This window comes from Rosa rugosa, chromosome 1 (genome assembly GCF_958449725.1).
Source record: "Rosa rugosa chromosome 1, drRosRugo1.1, whole genome shotgun sequence".
NCBI classification, from domain to species: domain Eukaryota; kingdom Viridiplantae; phylum Streptophyta; class Magnoliopsida; order Rosales; family Rosaceae; genus Rosa; species Rosa rugosa.
Window position 1 is genome coordinate 51,038,136 of NC_084820.1, and position 19,327 is coordinate 51,057,462.

Sequence of the window (19,327 nt, forward strand, 5' to 3'; positions counted from 1 at the left end):
CAGTTTGTTATCTGCTTAGCTGGATCCTAGCAGAATTTACCTTATGTAAAAGTTAATTACATGAGTTTGTTAGAGTTTTATCTAGAGACTATTATAAATAGGTGTGGCTGTAATCATTTGGATTAGCTTGCGTTATTGAAAAACTCTGTTAGATATTCTCTCTCATTAGCTCATCTTCATCTTCTACCTTGAGATCAAGCTGTAATGGCAGCAATGTTATCACACATCATTCTAGCCTTCTAGGGTGAATTCTTGTACATTAAGAACATGCATTTATGCAATTATATATTAATTAGTTGCAATCCGTTCATGTCTTATTATTATTTTAACAAAACACCTCAAGTTCAATTGACAAAACCAGAACAGAATTTAGATATTCAAAAGCTAGGGGGGACATAGACCTTACCCTGCAAAGGACCAAAAAAAAAAAAAGAAGAAGAAGAATTACTAACTGATCAGCAGAACCTGTATTCATGAACAAATTTATTCCATAAGCCATACCAAGAGGAGCCACTGTGTGTCGCCCCATAGTTCTCAAGATGATCCGCAACCTGATTACCTTCCCGATAAATATGAGACATGCGACTGCATTTTAGATAAATTAAGTTGCAATAACTGAGGGATGTACTCTGATCGACTCATTCTGAGAGATCATCACAGTACGTGGAATATCCTAAACCAGTTTCATTTCCTCTCTGCTTTGTTCGAGCCAGTTCTGTTGCCAAACACTCCTTCAGTTCCATCACTACCTGACTCATCATTGGCCTTTTGACGGGGTCTGGAGATATACCTGCCATTGCTATCTCCAAAACTTTCCACACACAGTTAGCATTGAAATTTCTCTCTAATCTTGGATTAACAATACTGTAAATGTCTCCTTGCGCAAGCATGGAAGCAACCCATTGACTAATGTGAATTCTCTCAACAGTTCCTGATATAACAGGTCGGCTTGTGATAATCTCCAACAGCACAATCCCAAAGCTATAAACATCACTTTTCTCATTTAACCTGCTTGTTAGGTAGTACCTGCAGCAAAGCCAAACCATGCAACTCAAATCACAATGATTTCGCAAAATTACAACGTTGGATTGAAGTCTGAAAAATAAAGATTTAAAAACTAATGATGATCAGTAAACTAAAATTAATCTAGAAGTACTACTTACTCAGGGTCAAGGTACCCGGGAGTACCAGCAACGCCAGTTGTTATATGAGTCACAAGGTCTGTAGGGAAATTTCTGGATAGGCCAAAATCAGATACTTTGGCTTGGAAGTTTTCGGTCAGCAAGATGTTTGCTGATTTCACATCCCTGTGAATTATAGGTGGCTTACAACCATAATGCAGATACTCCAATCCTGCATTTCAAAATTCATCACAAAAACTTTAATTTCAACAAAAAGAGGTAAAAACATAGACCAAAATCATTGAGTTGCTGACCTTGTGCAGCGTCTACTGCTATTCGAAGTCTATCTTCCCAACCCAAAGTAGTGGAACTGTCATCTAAATCCATAGACAGTAAATAAGAAATTCTGAATGTTAGTACTAAATAACTTTAATTGCAGTCAAACCTGACAGATGTTCTTGTAAGTTTCCATTGGCCATATACTCGTACACGAGCCCTATATTGGTTTCCTCATTGCAATATCCAACAAGGCTGGTCAAGTTTGTATGATGAACTCTCATCAGAAGATTAACCTGTAATTTAAGAGGCAATAATCACAACAGCGCTTAGTTTATATTGTTGAGCTCAAAAAGATTGCATTTGGTTATTTGGATAAACGTGCCTCTGCATGAAATTCTTGAAACCCCTGAACTGATGATGGCGAAAGCATCTTAATGGCTACTTGAGTTGTGTCTATATAGCCATGATAAACTGTTCCAAATCCACCTTTCCCAAGAGTCTTTTCCAAGTTGTTGGTGAACTTCAGGATCTCAGAGTGCGTAAAGTGTCGTTTAGTTGACCCCAATGATCCTAATTGAGTTTTGAATTTTGCGTCTGTACTCATTCAATATTAATTCAAGTTTAGTAAGCATCTATGCTTCCACTTTTTCAGGGAGATCGTTTTGTTACTAATCACCAAAAGAAATTGAAAGACACGTACTTGAACTGAAAGCACTGAATACTGAAAAAGACAATCCTTTCAGTATTTGTAGTCTTACCATGTTTCCTTTTCCTTTTCAAACCCAACAAGATAGCTGATACAGTTAATAAGAAGATTGACACTCCAGCAATTGACAGAACTACCGGAATTAAGAACTTCTGCTTCTTCTTCTTTTCCATCTTCGTGCAAGAAACAAGTCCAGATACATTTGGATTTTGGCACAAACTACGTACATCAAAATGGTTGATGGCAACTGTTGTAAGATTTTGATCAATTATAATTACCACTACTATATTCCCAGTAGTCATCAGAAAACATGCATTACATGAATAATCCTGAATAAATTATTGTTCATTGCGTTCAGTCAATAAACTCATACATTCTCATTGAACTCCGATGATCATATAAAATAACAGAAAAAACAAGTATGATTGATTGAAGTTGAAGAGATCATGAAATGGAACCAAAGATTTTGTCAAAGTTATAGCGAAAGCAGAAAAATGACTTATATTGTCCTTGTCATTGTGCAATGAAGCATGCACCCAACTTTAATCCAAGAGACTAGACTATAAGTACCATGAGGACATCTAGATTATAAAAATAGATACTGTATATAATTCCCAACAATGTAGTTTATAGGAATAAGTAAGAAAGAAATTTGAAGTTCAATAAAAGACTGGTGTGGTGTTTATGTTAATGGATTAAAGTTTCAACACATGATAAGGGGAGTTACTAAAAAACTTCGAAAGTGGTGGACTTGTGGTGTTCTAAGAAAAAGAGGAAACAACACACCTTAATGTTAGTGAACCATCATTCATTCTTTCAATCAGTCCAACTGGAACTAAGCCTTTCAGATTGTTGTTCTCCAAGTTTCTGCAAAGGGAAATTATGCTCACCACACTATCTAACTAAGGGTTTCAATTTAATTAACTTTACAGGACTTTTATATTTGACAATGGAGACAAAAATTCTGGAACAGGTCCGGTTAAGTTGTTGTTCGATAAATCCCTGAAATGAGTAGTTCAACTGGTTTAGAAAAGACTCTGCAAATGAAATACTGATCAAATGAAAGTGTACCTCGTCATTAGTTTGGTAATTCATTAATTTTGACAGACAGTAAGACGAAACAAACTTACAAAGTCTGTAGCATTGTGAGATTGGACATAGAAAGATCAATCTCCCCTGTTAGTCCACTTGAGGACAAGTTCCTGATTACATGTTCCGGAGCTTAATAAGACATGTAAGTGATAGTTTAATTGATAATTGGTAACCTAATTTGTATGAAGAGATACTCACAAGGATATGATTCTTAGGGCCTGATCACTTTTCAGATAGCTACAGTTTAGACCTTGCCATGAGTAAACTTGAGGGGCACACGGATCTCCTTGCCAGTTTCTTCTGATTTTATAAGATGACTTGAGTTGTGTGATTGCAACAACTAATATTTTTCATATGCATGAAAACAGAAAAACTGACATCAAATTATGTTGAAGGGTAAACATTAATTAAAGTAATCGTAATTTGTGAAAGCTTGCATAAGGAATTAGAATTTTTTTACTTACCATCTCCTCGACTTGTATCTAGTTCTACGAATTTTTTCACCTTATAAATCTCAAAAGCATTGAGGATGGGTGGAAGGGTGGAATTCTCAGCCTTGAAGATTGAAATGTCTTGTCCTCCACTCATTGCTTTACTACTGTAACTAGTAGCTGGGTACATGTACTCCAAAGCAAATAGGTCATTATAGATCTTTCCATTTTTGGTAATGTATTGAAATCTAGTCTGGTTTGGTTGGAGCTTTTCAACTTCTGCGAAATGCATGAAAATATAATATTCTGCATTTTGATCAGTAGGCTGCCAAGAAAAATTCAAGGACTCATTTACATTTTTTGGCTTGATGGCAGTACTCATAACAACAGATGGTAATTCAAAGCTGTTCTGATTGTCAGGGTCGATGGTGGATGAAGTATTTAATTGTTCCCAATTGTCGAGGCTTTCGTAGATATACCAGAAGCGGTCATGAACATCCTCTGGATACCTAATATAGATATTTCATCAGTACATATATAGCACGTCAAATCAAAAGTTCAGGAATTGCAAACATGTATATTATGTAATATAAATAATCACCTGTATCCCCTCTTATTAGCCATTAGACCTGTGTCATACCGCCATTCAAGTGCCAAGGATCCCACTTGTGCTTCATACGATTCATTAGATAAAGGCCTCAGCTCTATCCCTGATATAAATGGAACCCCAAAGCCTGTGTTCACCAGGCAAACATGTACATTTGAGACTCCATCAGGTACAAAATGTATAAGCTCCTTGTTTATGTCTGTGGATGCATCATCAAAAGTCACTGAATCCCACAAATTAGCACCAAAATGAAGTTCAAATTCTGGTGATTTATCTTGACCATCATAGTTCCCGTAACAGAAACATGCTCGGATCAAATACTTGCTGCGACTTGTAACATTTATTTTGTAGCAGTTCCTTATCCCTTCGGGAAACATCCTAAGAGACTCGTATGGCTGCTGCTTCTTATCTCTGTATTCAGGAAATACCATCTTAATTTCACCAGTGTCAGTGAAGTTGGCATCTGATGTATAGTTAATGCCGGTTGTCCTTTCAATATAGCTTGAATTTTCTGCCGGGAGTCCACAATCTATGCTAATGAACCCTGACACATATGGATCATCTATATGTATTATCTATAAGAGATTAAGAGAGGCATAGCTAATTTGGCCTGTATAAAATATAAATGCATGTATATATATACTTTAAATTATGTTGATAACTAACATTTTCCTTATAACAGGGAACTCATACCTGATTGATCCTGGGCATGAACTAGGAGCTTAAGATTAAGAGCAAAACCACCGAGCAGTAAAGCTGCAAAGACCAACAAATGCTTCAATGTCCCCCACATCCTTGATTAGACTTGCTGCAAAACAAGAAGCAATAAAGTAAAAACTATTTATGGTCAGTGGATATCGCATGCATCAGCATATAGAAGCAAATCTTTTCTGAGTCACGTCTATATGCCTTTCGTCAGGCCACGTTGTTGTTTGCTCAAGTGATTGAAACCAGAGTACATTTCCAAATCAAAGAATATTATAATAGAGGAAAGATCGGTGAGCAATGATCATGATCAACAGATCCACATTTGAGTCTTTGACACAATCTGGATTGGAACTACAGACTGTACAGCCAAGTCAAGGTACGTACCATTCATCCAAAAATACATAAAGAAACTGTGGTATATCTAGTTCATGATAGAGTTAGGTATCGTGATCTTTGGCCAATTGAAAAGCCAAATTAAGCAAGGAAGTACATTCCATGCCACAAACAAGACAATTGACCTAGCTATAATAGCAGCGCATGCAGTTTGCTACCAATTAAGTTGACAAGCTAGCTGAAGACCTTTTCTAGCAACCTAATAAGAAATAGTAATAAAACCCGTCAGAGTTCCCCTAAATGATACACCAATTGTTGCAATCCCATCTCTAAATGCTATAGTTTAATGTTTAATTAGCAGAGTCAAATCAATGCATGGTACGGTGTTGTCCTTTAGTTGGAGGAGCCATGATCATTTTTTCTTTTTCTTTTTTTCTTTGGTACGTAACAGCTGGCATGGGCATATCAAATTAAGCAAGAACAATCTAAGCAAAGCCCCTCATGTATAGATTCTGAGAGTTTAAAATATTTCAGTTCATACCTGCAACACTTCGGTTACGCCCACGGCTATACCTCACCCAACATCTGAACACCATGTCCCCTATGGACCACAATATTATTTAAGGCTAGCTGCATTTCCAATATCAATAGAGCCAGGTCAACCAGGCCCTAGCATCCATCTTGACCCACACCTCCACCAGACCATCCTTAAACAAAGGCAGATCCAATTGCTCAGCCTCCAGCTCCACCGGGACCAACTCAAGGCCATGGCGGCTCCTCTTCGGAGTCGGAATGTCTTCAGTTTCCTCTTCCCGGCTCGGCGCACCTTAGTAATTGGAGCACCACAGAACTTCTCACTACGCCCATTAGGGATGGGCCCATACCTAATACTCTCATAGCGCAAAGACCCATAGCCCACACGCAGCCCATTGCCTGAAGGCCCAGCAGCACCTATTTTGAAGCTAGGTTCTCCCGCCAAGAACCACAGCGGGAACCTGTTAATAATATGGTAGTTTGTATGTCAACTAATCAATCCAGCAATAATACACTACAACAAAACTGGTATTTTACGGCACACATTTTTACGGCCCACATCGTAAAAGACTGTTATTTACGGCGCACATTTCATGTGTGCTGTCAGAATATGTTTATTCAGGTCATTCATGGCATATATTTTATGTGTGCCGTAAATGAGTTATTTTATTAGTTTTTTACGACTTACTTTTTTAGCATGTCTTAAATGAGTTATAAAATATTAAATTTTTTTTTTATCGAAGTATATTAATTTTTTTTTATTGAAAAAAGAAAGAGAAATTTTATTCACACATTGCTAAATGATACATACACATCTCTTACTTAATACACAACCTATTAGTTTTTTTATTTTAATATTTTACTAGAAACACAACCCCAAACTTCCTAAACTACCGTCATTCACAATACACAATATCTTTTCATTAAATACATATCCTTTTTTTTTTTTTGCTGAAATAAATTGAGATAAATATCTGGTAAGAGACTACCTATTGCATTGCTGCAGTTGAAAAAAAAAAAAAAAAAAACCGAGACCCAAAGAATGGCATATTACACTAGAAGACTCATGAGCATCAATTCCTCAATGGCTTAATGTGAGAGCTTCCGTAAATCACATGGTCATCACTAAAATTAATACAATGGCACCCAAAGAATGTTTTAATTGCTTTTCGCTTGTTGGGTTGAACATACTCAAATGCCAATGGGGAATTGCTTGTCATTGAGGACTTGACCAAGACAATATTCATATGCTAATTGTTGAGATTTGTGAACTACTGGTGATGAAATTGGAGCGAAACAAAACAATACAATACATCACAAGAGTTCTTGAGGAATTTTTCAACGCTTTTCACTTGCTCTTGTTTGTCCATATCATTTGGACAGTTAATACATTTTCGAAACTAGATTGATAAGAAGGCTCGATTCCATGCATGCTAAATTATTGAGAATCAAATTTATGATATCTATCTGCGGTAGACTTGGGAAAAAAAAAAACTGCATATATTTCTTAATTCAAACTATGTTTCTTTATTGTTAATATAAATATCACTTTTGGTAATTTAACTTGCCCATAAAATGTGATGTTGGGTGTGTGAAAAAAGGATGTGTATTTAGTATTTAGAGGTGTGAGAATAAAATTTCTCAAAAAGAAAAAAGAAAAAAAGAGAGATCTGATTTCGAATGGAAGAAGATCGAGCTTAAGCTCTCTTGGAATCCCTTCGCTCACTTCGTCTCAGAACCTCCTCTACTTTCACTTCCGGCTCTCGATTTTCAGGTCAGTTACTCAATTCTCTCTTTGAATTTTTCGGATCTGAATGTTGAAATTGCTCGTTATGGCTCGTTTACAGGTCGAGGAAGGTCTCGCCGACCTTGTCGCCGGTGAAGGAAAGGACGGGGATGGTGGCGGTTAGGGTTAGGGGTCGGTTGTCGCCGCCGAGGCTGAACCCAAGCCGGCTTCTGATTCCGGGAAGCCGTTCAGCGTCATCGTGGAGTTTAGTAACTGGCGGAAGCAGCCTCATTTGGCTGAGGCCGTGGCGGCGATTCGGGCCTTGGCGTCTGTTATAAGTTCCAGCGAGGCCCTGATGGAGCTCAAGAAGGCTTCTGATTCCCTAAAGGTGACTCAATTTCTCAGCCCTAATCTGTGTTCTGATTCTTTGATTGGCAAGTAAAGTAGTTCATATGCTAGTTCAATTTGGGAAAAGTTATTTTAGCTTGGAAATCAATGTGTAATTGAAATTTGTGGGTTCATGAATCCTCTACTGAAATTGAAATTTAGCCATGTAATTGAAATTCTCTTTTTCGAGTTTTGGCTAAGCTAAAGTTTTTGTATTCATTATTCCCTGTGAATTCTGTTGTGCATTTCTCTGGAAAGTGAAATAGTAAGCGTAAAAGGATTTAATTGGTGAGAGTATAAATTTGGAACAGGAATGGAAATTAGCTGCACTGAATGAGAATTGAAGTTTAGTTTACAACTGGGTATATGGTTTTGCAGGTTTGAGACATGTCGTCTGATTTCAAGTTAGAGGGAGTTAAAAGCCATGAAATTAAGGACCCAGAAGTTGGTTCTCCAAATGGAATACATAATATTCTTGCAGAGCGAAGAACTTTGACTCTCATTGACAGGTAAAGTCATCATCAGCTATTGTTTTTTATTTTTACAAGTTTCAGCAAAATAGGGATTTCTTTTGTCATCTAGTTCAACTAAAAAAATTGGCCATTGTGAATTCCTCAATTACATCAAATTTTCATTTGTAAGCCATATTCCTCAAGATTTTCTAACGTACATGTAAAGCTTACTGTATTGTGGTTCAACTTTTTTCTTTCAGTTTGAAATACGTAAATATTGCAATGGTGACCATTCTGAAGAATGTGACAAATATTTTAACAGCACTGGGAGAATTATTTATGTTTCTGATGGTAATCAGTACTTTACTTATCATTTCACAGAAAACTGCAAGCACACTTAAGATCAGATACATTCTTCCATACAGAAGAAATGTATATACTTGTATATTCTTAGTGGAGTTCTGATCTCTTTTTTCTTCATGTATTGCAGATTATCCCTGCTATCAGCAGTGGCATTACAGATATCTCCTTTGACACTGTAGGCTATGCTTGGCAATTTTCAACTTGCATACTAACAGCAAGCTACTCAGTAAGCAGTAATTGTTAAGTTCTGGATCAGTTTAGTTTTAGTTTGGTTTGGAGTTCTGTAAGCATGAGACTTTTCTCGTTGTGATAGTTCACTCTCGCTTTTACAGAATAACTTTTGGAAATGTTGAAAAGGTACATTTATTGCTGGTAAATGCAAACTTAACGCTGAATTCGTGCTTTGTTGCAATAAAAAACTTGCATTTATTCGTACATTTATCACAATAATGCAAAAGTTTTTGTCGCAATAATGCATTTATTCGTACAACCAAAACTTTTGGAAAATTTTCTGTGTGTCGTAAGTTTTTTATCCAAGAATTCATTGCAATTACATTTTTTTATCTTTCTTTCTTAACAAAAATCGTCCAAGTGGAGGTTTTGCTGCGGTCTAGTCTGACATCAAACTTTGAAACGTTTTCCCATTTCTTAGCTTATGTGTGTCAAAAGGTTTGTGGTTTGGAGAACGAATTCTGAAAAATCGAAGTTTAATTAGGCTCTATTTGATTTCCCAGATTGATATTGGTGAAGGGAGTGGAGAATTCAAATGCCTGCCAGAGTGCCAGGTCCTGCACTGTATTTGTGAAGGTAAATGAAATTTCTCCTTTTGTTTCACTTTTCTTTTTTGGCCTGAAGTTGAGTTGGGTTTATTCTTATGACTTTGGTTTTAATTAAATTTTAGATCTGAGCTTTTTTGGTTTGGTGATTTTGTATTTCAGAGGATCATAGGCATCCCTGGACTCCCATCTTTGGTTCAGGGGCTTGAGGTTGGATCTCAATTTTGCATGTCCCTGTCTTGGTGCCCCAGATTCGGAACACAGTCACATAGGAAAACAAGGTAGACTATTGATTCTATATGTCCCTTTTCTGATCTTCTAATATTGTGTGCAGGAGAAATTTGATAAACTGCGGCCAACTTCACTAATGCTTGTCATTCCTTGTCTTTGTAGGCTCTATGATGTACGACTTCTTTATGGGAAATGGTTGGCATGTGGCATCATATCAGCCCCTTCAAGTAATCATGTAATAAATCTGAAGACAATTCTAATCTAGCTAGCATGTTCTATATTTGAAAACAGGTTTAATTATACTAGGATTTTGTAATATGAAGTTATTTAATTGATATAATTTATTACATGAATGCTTTTGTTTACTATGCTTGAATGAAAGCTTTAATATTGTAAGAAACCCTAATGCGACTCTAGCCGCTCCCAAACCCTATTCTTCCTCCTAAAGGCGGTACACCTCACGGCCTCTGTTTACTGCACAATGACGTCCATTGACGAAGTTACTGCAAGCTTCGCGGCCTCTCTCGCCCTAGCGGGCTCTGATGTCGTTGACATCTCGCACTTGAACGGCTCGGACAGGCGTTCCAACTCTCAGGCTTTCCTTCTAGCCAAACCAATGACAAAGAAACAGTTTGGCACTCAGGATCTGCAGCGTCACTTCCGACGCATCTGGATCATTGATGGAGCCTTCAAGGTTCACGACAGTACTCAAGGCCGCTTTGTTTTTTCCTTTGATCTGAAACGTGATCGAAATAAGGTTTTACGGGGAGGGCCGTGGTATTTTAACAAAGCTCCGGTTCTGCTACAGCATTATGATGGCATGGAGGATCCTCTTGTCATCCCAATGAATCTGCTCTTTTTTTGGGTCAAAATCACAGGTATCCCTCCAGCCCTAGAAGAGAAAACGATTATCATGAATGTTGCTTCTGTTGCGGGTAAGTATTTGGATTTTGATCAAAGACTGTATAACAATAAGAATCAAATTAGGGTTCATGTAGCTCATGCTATTTCCCATCCTTTCTTCTTGAAACGGACTCTCAAGATCATCCCTGGAGTGGTGAAAGAGATTACCTTTTTTTATGAAAATTTACATGGAATATGCAAAGATTGCCAACTCCTGTGTCATGAACAGGACGTTTGCCCTACTGTTGATGCCCAAGCTATGCATAACACCACTACCCGATCGGAGACATCAGGGAAGTCGCTCACATCCCATTTTCCAGGTTTGTCTGATCTTCGTTTCCAGAATGGATCGTTCCGCTTTCAAGGCCTGCAAACACCGCTACTGCCTCCAGTAGTGCGTAACCTATTTGGCACTTCTGCTATAAACAAGCATCGCAAGCCTATTGTTGTGCGTAGTGAAAACCTAAGGCCTGCTGCGGAAGGAAATGCCCTAGCCCTAGTTCCTGTGGACGTGGAACCATCCACTGTGAAAAGAAATAGGCCTGCATCACCATATACGTCCCCAAAGAAACTGAAATTTCTGTTTCATGATGGTGAGACTGCTGCTAGCTCCGCTATGCTGCCTAAGAAACTGAAAGTTCCAGAATTCCACACCAAATTCTCTGCTAAATCACTGGGTCTCATTGCAGCCCCGGGGGGTGTCTTAGTTCCTAAGGAAGGATCACTCCCTAAGGAGTCTCTGCAGCTCGTCAAAGTGGAATCAAAGAAGAAAAGAGGCCGGCCTTTGGGCTCGAAAAACAAGAACTCTTCAAAGGGTAAGAAGATTGCAACTGACGAGGTGCTTAGCATGCTTTGCCCTGGAAAACCTCCTAGCCCTAGTGTTAAGGGCAAGGAAAAGATTTAGTTTTTTCTTTTGAACTAAGCCTATTTACTTGTCATTGTAACATAGTTTCTAGGCTTTTAATAAGTGAGCATGGGTACCGTCAAATGATCGGACCTAATCTATGTATCGCTGTGGTTTTCACCACAAACTCTTTATCTACCCAGAGATGGTAGAGGGAGGATATGTAATGGTTCTTTCTGGCCTGAGTATTAATATATCGACATGATATTCTTCAAAAAAAAAACTATGCTTGAATGAAAGAGTTTAATTGAAAGTATTGTCTATTAGAAGTGTGAATGAGGATTTCTTTTATGGCACGCAAAATGGTCTTTTATGGCACACAAAATCAAACTTGTAAAACATCTTTCACGGCACACAAAAGAGTATTTTACGACATGCAAAATGGTCTTTTACGACATGCAAAAAGGTTTTTTACGACACGCAAAAGGGTCTTTTACGACACAAGAAATGTTTTTACGGCGCATATTTTGTGTGTCACAAGAGAAATTTATTTTTTTACGATATGGTCTTTTACGACACATTTTTTTATGCAGTAAAGTTGTCTTTTACGGCACACATTATGTGTCGTAAAAGACCAGTTTTGTTGTAGTAATAGTATAACTTTTTTTTTTTTGATAATTAATCCGTGCCTTGGCATTACTCTTTTGACTAAATAAATTCTGATGTATTCATGTTATCAGTTGAGGTTGGCACAATGAAACAGTTGAGAGAACGTATAGCTAGAAGCATCACAAGTGGTCTTGAAGCATCAGAATCACTAGTTCTTGAACTTGCAAATTTGCAATACTATGAGAACATTGAGTGAGATATATTAAGTTTGAGATCCTATTTATATTTAAGCAGATCCGAAACCCTAGTTTCTCTTTGCTAGAGTTCCTATCATAGATCTTGTCGTCAACACCTAAACCTTGCTTCAGCCATGTCTGACCCAATTTTTAGCCTCGCTGCAACCTTTACTCTTTCTAAGGAGGCATAAGTTGATTATTTCTGCCTCACTAGAGAGGCAGCAATTCAAGATAGCCACTACTACATATGGTAGGGTTGTAAATTAATATTGATGTATATATGGATATATGTGTTATGCTCAAGATTAAGAACACGAACTCACTCATGCATAGGGAATGAAGATTGTGGAACTTAATACAAACCTGGTGTAGATATGGACGAATCTTGGTGCTTCTCCTCTGAGCTAACCCTTAGGCTGTCTCTAATGGGTAGAGAACAATGTATGCTTGATAATAGCTAGAGCAGGGACCAAGTACTTAAGTAGGCAAACAAAACTAGCCACCTTCCCATAAAGGTTTACTAGTCCTAATTGCAATAGGGATATCAATCCTGATTCAAATACAAAAGAGTTTACTAATGATACAAAGCATGGCCATTACATAAATTTGTATCCTCAATGCAGGAGGAATTAAACTAGAATAGCACAACTCTGTCCGATTACTTTTTCTGCAAGTAGAGTAGCAAATTATTGCATTCCTAATCGAGATTGATAAGTCCACAAATTCTTACAGTCTCCCACTTGGACTATCAATACTCGAAGCAACAAGAATGCCACTAGAATCAGATATAGTAATTATGAAGTGTGCGCTGGACAAGTTATAAATTCAAGTTTATCCCCAAACTCAGTCAATACCAGACAATGAGAATACAAGTGTTCAACAAAGCACTAGCACCTCACTACCATGATGCAGCAGCCACAAATCACAGGAGTCACAAAATGTATAAGAATATATGTAGATGCATGCTCAGAGAATTAAAGAGCACAATAGGGTCCAACTATAGGATTCTTTAAACGCATAATCAATAACATAATGCTTTCAATGAAGCTGAAACAAGTTTGATTATATATGTGCATGTATACTTGCATATGCTTAAGTACTGAAACAACTTTATTACTCGAGTAAATTAGTAATATGCAGAACACATAACACAACAGCTTAGATCAAAACCTGCTGTAATACACTGAATAGGAACTTCAAAAGGTTAATGTTACGAGCATATATAATTTCACATCTGCAGCAAATTCATTTAAGCACAACCAAAATTGAAGCCTCAACAAAAATATTTTACTCCCACTAATCAACAGAATTGGTAAGAACATGAAAGATAAGTATTAGCTGTTGTAGTCTCCAATATCCTATGACGTTGCATGTATAGCTAATATTATTCAATTCATTCACACTTTATAAGATACAATTGGAGATCTTTTGTTCTTACCTTAGTTTCCAATTTATGAAAATTAGTGTGGGAACAATTATAACTTCAACTGTATTTTAAACTGTTGAGGACTTGGTATGTTTTTCGATGTTCGGCACAAACTAAGAATACACGCTTTAGCAGATAGTTTATGAAATAAAGATTAATGGATGAACTATCTGGCCGGAGCAAAACGAGAGGAATGCACTTTGTCTATCATGCCAAGAACTGTCAAACAAGATTTACTTGAATTCCCTTAAATGAATATCATATAAGCTTAAAGTTTTCAAGAATATAATTAAATTCAGAAGATCAAAAGTATCTGCAAACCTTAATTGATTATTTGCAATTAATCAACTACAACTCAAACAAAACAAATTAAGGCCAATATCGATCTTCTCATCTTGTTAATGTAACCAAGTTAAATTATTAGTGTAACAAGGAAACTATAATCACAACGAGGATGAGCTTCTAAGATTCAAGATGAGACATATATAAAAACATACTAATGACTAGTCCAAAATAGATAAATGTATTTATTCTCCTTAACAGTTGTCATATTCATACACTAAAGTTTTATGACCAAAAGAAAAATACTAAACTTTTCACTTCCTTGTCAAATAATTGAAACCTACCATCTTTGGAACTAAAAGCCAGACAAAGAGAAGTGATCAGAATAGACCAGAGAATACCAAAATAATTGTTTCAACAAGAAGCTCGAAATGAAAATGAAGAAAGCAATAGCAAGAACCAAACTAACGGAAAAACCATAGAGAGTTCAAACAACAGGAGTACCCAAATATTGCAGTAATTTATCTACCCATAGAAACTCAAACAATTCATAGCAGACACAACAACAGTCAATGGAAGAAAATTTACTTTTGGGAAAACTTGACACGATAGGAAAACATAGGCACCAGAAAATTAGTTCCAATTACGTGTTAGAAGCTAGCTATCTCCCAAGAAAACCAACCTGCCCATTTGACAATTTACTTGACCTTAATTTACATTTTATTATGAAATAGTTTAGTCTGTTATAGTCTTAGATGCATATGAAAACATACCTAAGCTTGTCGTTGGCTAGGTAGGAAGATCAAGCAATAGTTGATGATGAAGCCAAAGATGAAAACATGAACAACACCAGAATAAAGTTGAAGTCAATCAACTCAGATACAATGTATGAGGTTAGACGAAGAGCTCAGCAAAGTAAGTAATGAAATCAAAATTGAACCTCAATCTTTCAGGCTAAGATATATCTTCAATTATCATGATTCAATGCTTATAACAACCAAATCAGAAGTCAACTTACAGCAATTACTTTCCTCCAAAGGGATATGCAAAAAAAGCAAACTGGAACAACATATAGACACTTACCATATGACCAAAACAGAACTGTTTACTCGTAAAACTTGGAAGCATTTATCACTTACACTTTCAACTACTGATTTTCTGACTTTCATTGAGATTTACACCAAAAAGAAAAGCACAAAATATTTTTCCCCTCTTAAGAACTGAAGGAGAGGACAAACTTTATTCCCTCCATTTTTATTTTAAGAGCTGAAGAGAAGAGAATAAATTTATTTCGTTTTATTCATATATCTGCATTTGTTGAATACATATAGACATAGACAGCTAAAAGTTCAAAGAGACCTGCCTGCCAATTCCCTACTAGTATATATTAGGATTAATTCTTGTTTACCTACTTGAACTTTTACTCATTCTTCATGTTAGTCCCTGAACTTCCAATTTCATCAAGACTACCCCTGAACTCTCAATTTTCATCAGCCGTGTCCAATTCTCGAAGCTCCGTCCAATTTAGACGTTAAATCTTACGTTCGGGGCCCACTATCAGGGGTAAAATGGTCATTTCGTGAAAAAAAAAATGAAAAAAAAAAACATAACTAAATTCCTCAGCCCTCCTTTCTTCTTCTTTCTTCGTTCTTCTCTGTTCTTCTTCTTTTTTTCTTCATCTTCTTTATTCTTTCGATTCCGGTCACATCTTGGTGTTGCACCGATGGGGAGAGTCTTCCTCTCGACATTCCCAAGGTTTCTGTGGTGTTAGTTATCCGAAGACGAGCTTTGCTAAGGAGAATCGAAGGAAAGAAGTCTTCCGGGGTCCGACGGGTTCTGGGTATTTTCAGGCGACTCAGACAGTGATCCTCGATAAGTAAGAGGCCTTTGGACATTAAGTGGATTTCTGATTTTGATTTCTGAGATTCATGAATTGGATCTTTGAAACTCTCTGTGATAGGTTTGCATGTGTTGAATTGAGGAAATTTGATGACTTTTATGCGATCCAGCTCCCTCGCCGGAAACCCAGCCTACTAATGCTTCTCAGCCGGAGCGGGAGCCGACGATCGACGTGACGACAGGACCAACCGACGCCATCAGCTGGAGGACTCTATTTTTGCTGCGACCAAGCTCCTCCTCCGCTGACATGGCCGACGACAGAGAGCAGCCCTTGAGTTTCTTAGAGTCACCGCTTGTGACGGGGATGGCGAGGCCGGCGATTTGGAAGGTTGGGATTCGGGAGGTGAAGAGATCGACGACAGGGATGTGGGGGTTGGTGGAGATCGACAGTGATTTCAGGGATAGATTGGGGGGAAGTGGTTGGAGGAGTTGATTTGAAGGAGGGGTGGGGAGAGAGGATGAGGATGGTGCCCTGAGAAAAAGTGTGGAGGGAGAGGCCGGAGGAGAAGATCACGAGGCCGGTGCCGTTCAGCGGGTCGTCAAGGATGTTGGTGATTTGGTCATTCAAGCCTTTTAATTGATACCCAGATCATAATTTGGTCATTCCAATCACCTCCACCATTTCTACAAGGTCCGTCAGTCACTGTATATGACACCTTCACCTTCTTCCAAATGCACTCAAAATTGTACTGGATTAATTGATGCATTGTTTACAGGGGCATATGGGATTTCACAATGTGCATCAATATCTCATGGCATGGAGATGGGTTTCTCAAATTGTCTCATTTTACTTGTTCTTTCTCAATATTGTTGCTGATACTCAGGCCTATGATTACCCATCTCTTTCTTCTTCTGTTTATGCTTGTGAAGATGTTAACAATTACTATGCCAATATGGAGTATTTAGAGGATAAATCGATGGTTTAGGGAAATAGGTGTGGAATGCTCTCAAGATCCTAGATGCTTCGGATGTTGACAACCCAGGAGCTTCATCAAGGATATGGGGTAATCAAACCAAAGTGAGGGGTTGGACATGGTTGGTGAAACCGTGAAGATTTTTTTTTTTTTTTTTTTTGCTCATTTAGGTTTGACAAGGGGTAGTATAGGAATTTAGCAATTTCATCTCCTGCCACGTCATGATTTAACGTCCAAATTGGACGGACCTTCGAGAATTGGACACGGCTGATGAAAATTGAGAGTTCAGGGGTAGTCTTGATGAAATTGGAAGTTCAGGGACTAACATGAAGAATGAGTGAAAGTTCAAGTAGGTAAACAGGAATTAATCCTATATATTATTAGCAAGCACAACAAATAAAGAATTTAGTGAGTTAACATGAAAGCAAAACAAATTTAGGTTGGATCATTTGTTCAATATAAGGATGAAAGGCTGATGACATTTGAGAGTGAAAACCTATTTATCATCAAGTCAAACAAGGCTTCAAAGCAGTCTAGTTCAACTAAAACAACCTAACACAATGATATATGTCACAATCTCAGACTAAGTATTCTTTTTTATCATATGCAATCTTTAAACATGCAATTTATAACAGATAAATACATGATGTCTGTGAAAGAAGGATAATAAGAATCAATATCAAGTTAATTAAAGAAAGTGGCATTATCAAAATTTCGTTCACAATTGATACACTCTTAACAATAGTTACAGTTTTTAATTTTTGCTTGAACTATGTATATTCAGATCCCGTTTTGTATAATGTCATACATAATATTCTAAAAAGGCAACTGCTATTGTTTACTAGTGAAGTTTAGGTATCTGTTCAAAGTAATGGAATCGATCTGTTCAATATATGTAGAATGCCACAATTTAATATGCAAGTACTTATATACACTTCATGCATCAAAAACGATGAACGCTTGTGTGTGTGTTTGTGTGTATATATATGTATATTTCATTAACAATATATAAAAGGTCAAACCGCATGAACCTTATAGCAAGCATATATATGACACATATTTTGAACTCTACAAGAGAATCATAGGCAACATATTTTGGATTCTAGTTCAATACTGCATAGACAACTTTTGAAGTACGTAGTTAATAAGTGTCAACGTCAAAATTGAACCACACAGAGAGTTCATGAATCTAAATTTCAAAAGCAATTTGAGGTTTAAACAAACTTCCAAAAACAAAAATTGGTTATTCAAGAAGATTGAATACTGAACCAGTCATTTTGTGTTTCCAAGATGGAAATTTTTGCTTTTATAGTTCAGAAAACAAAGAGAATTATAATACATATGCAACTTCAAAGAACATAAATTTTGGATTCAAATAAACGGCAAATACTAAACTAAAAAATATTGCAAAATCTTTCGCAATCAAAACAAAAATAAAGGTTCTGACTCCATAATAGAACAAACCTAAAGGTTCCAAATCTTTTAATGCAGCTTCCAACAGAATATATATATCATATAGTTGTTAAAAAAACCTAAGCCTCTTCAAATAAAATCGGGATAGTCAAATTGAACAAAAATTTTAAAGGCTTGGTATGCAAAATTCTAATGATATAAGGCATAAGCACCTAGCAAATATGAAAGAAGAGATTATCAGTTCCATTATTTAATTCAGAATAAGATCATATGTCGTCTGCAATACAAAACAATGAACATAATGAAATCAAAATCAATCAAGTTCTATAAACAATTGATACTTTTCTCCCCCTTAAAAATTCGATAATTATGAATTTACCACTCTCACTGATCCTTTAGATATAGACATTCATATCTATTATATATAAGCCTTATACCCATCTAGAGGGTCGCTTATGAAACTGAGGTTTCTCTATTTGATAGTCCAGTGAGTTATACATATTAGCAAAGCAAATACACTCACACCCCAGAAAAACTAGAAAACTAAGGGTGGTAAACTTTTCCATCTCTTAACTCATTTACGAACAAACTTCATACCCTGACATAAATATGCACAGCTACAAGAAAGAAGGAAAAATACAAACTAAGCCATGATATTAGTCATGTTACAGAAGGTCTTATTTTGAATTGATTATATATGATTGGTACCAAAAGAATATATGTATATGTATATGAAGTGTGCTCAAAGATCATTGCAAAAACATTTAGAGGTTCAAGTTGACTAAAGCATAAGCAATATCTGCTCATTGATGATAACATTAACTGTTCCTTAAGAAGAGAAAATTTAAAATGTAGTAGGCATTTTAATGAAGAGCCCCAATTTACTTTACTCGTGTCAGCCTTACCTAGAGTGGCAAAAGGACAATTGACACATACTTAATCATATACCCAAAATTCAAAACTCAACTATAGGTAGTTTAGAACATGTCAACACCTAGGGTGGCAAGAAGACAGTTCAGTTCACCTTCTGAAGGCAAGTTTTAAAGCCTATTATA

General features: G+C 36.8%; 3 protein-coding genes across 3 annotated transcripts; 2 read left to right on the forward strand and 1 right to left on the reverse strand.

The window, feature by feature from the left end:
* Window positions 1–631: 631 nt before the first annotated feature.
* LOC133730079 (probable LRR receptor-like serine/threonine-protein kinase At1g05700) lies at window positions 632–7,829 on the reverse strand. Its single transcript, XM_062157753.1, has 16 exons — window positions 7,657–7,829; window positions 6,104–6,272; window positions 5,856–5,907; window positions 4,930–4,992; window positions 4,231–4,780; window positions 3,663–4,138; window positions 3,397–3,538; window positions 3,237–3,308; window positions 3,037–3,108; window positions 2,893–2,973; window positions 2,159–2,325; window positions 1,783–1,994; window positions 1,567–1,693; window positions 1,436–1,498; window positions 1,164–1,353; window positions 632–1,026 (listed from the first exon to the last, which is right to left on the reverse strand). Exons 1-16 carry the CDS (start codon window positions 7,827–7,829, stop codon window positions 639–641), a joined length of 2,997 nt encoding a protein of 998 aa, XP_062013737.1. The 3' UTR covers window positions 632–638.
* Window positions 7,452–10,093, forward strand: LOC133740361 (GDP-mannose transporter GONST1-like). Its single transcript, XM_062168311.1, has 8 exons — window positions 7,452–7,585; window positions 7,659–7,925; window positions 8,303–8,433; window positions 8,637–8,727; window positions 8,867–8,965; window positions 9,474–9,546; window positions 9,678–9,796; window positions 9,909–10,093. The coding sequence occupies exons 3-7, from the start codon at window positions 8,312–8,314 to the stop codon at window positions 9,722–9,724; spliced, it is 432 nt and encodes a 143-aa protein (XP_062024295.1). The 5' UTR covers window positions 7,452–7,585; window positions 7,659–7,925; window positions 8,303–8,311; the 3' UTR covers window positions 9,725–9,796; window positions 9,909–10,093.
* Window positions 10,094–10,227: 134 nt separating this feature from the next.
* LOC133730088 (uncharacterized) lies at window positions 10,228–12,358 on the forward strand. Its single transcript, XM_062157764.1, has 2 exons — window positions 10,228–11,464; window positions 12,234–12,358. Exons 1-2 carry the CDS (start codon window positions 10,228–10,230, stop codon window positions 12,356–12,358), a joined length of 1,362 nt encoding a protein of 453 aa, XP_062013748.1.
* The last annotated feature ends 6,969 nt before the right edge of the window (window positions 12,359–19,327 follow it).

Excerpts from the sequence above, each read along its gene's own strand:
- LOC133730079 (XM_062157753.1), bottom strand. The coding sequence starts at position 7,829 with ATGAGGCTGCTTCCGCCAGTTACTAAACTCCACGATGACGCTGAACGG. Across the intron at positions 5,908-6,103 it reads GTGGTGCTCCAATTACTAAG|CTAGCCTTAAATAATATTGT; the intron begins GTGCGCCGAGCC and ends TTGGAAATGCAG. Across the intron at positions 1,499-1,566 it reads CTTACAAGAACATCTGTCAG|ATGACAGTTCCACTACTTTG; the intron begins GTTTGACTGCAA and ends CTATGGATTTAG.
- LOC133740361 (XM_062168311.1), top strand. The coding sequence starts at position 8,312 with ATGTCGTCTGATTTCAAGTTAGAGGGAGTTAAAAGCCATGAAATTAAG. Across the intron at positions 8,434-8,636 it reads ACTTTGACTCTCATTGACAG|TTTGAAATACGTAAATATTG; the intron begins GTAAAGTCATCA and ends TTTTTCTTTCAG. Across the intron at positions 9,547-9,677 it reads CCTGCACTGTATTTGTGAAG|AGGATCATAGGCATCCCTGG; the intron begins GTAAATGAAATT and ends TTTGTATTTCAG.
- LOC133730088 (XM_062157764.1), top strand. The coding sequence starts at position 10,228 with ATGACGTCCATTGACGAAGTTACTGCAAGCTTCGCGGCCTCTCTCGCC. Across the intron at positions 11,465-12,233 it reads AAACAAGAACTCTTCAAAGG|TTGAGGTTGGCACAATGAAA; the intron begins GTAAGAAGATTG and ends TCATGTTATCAG.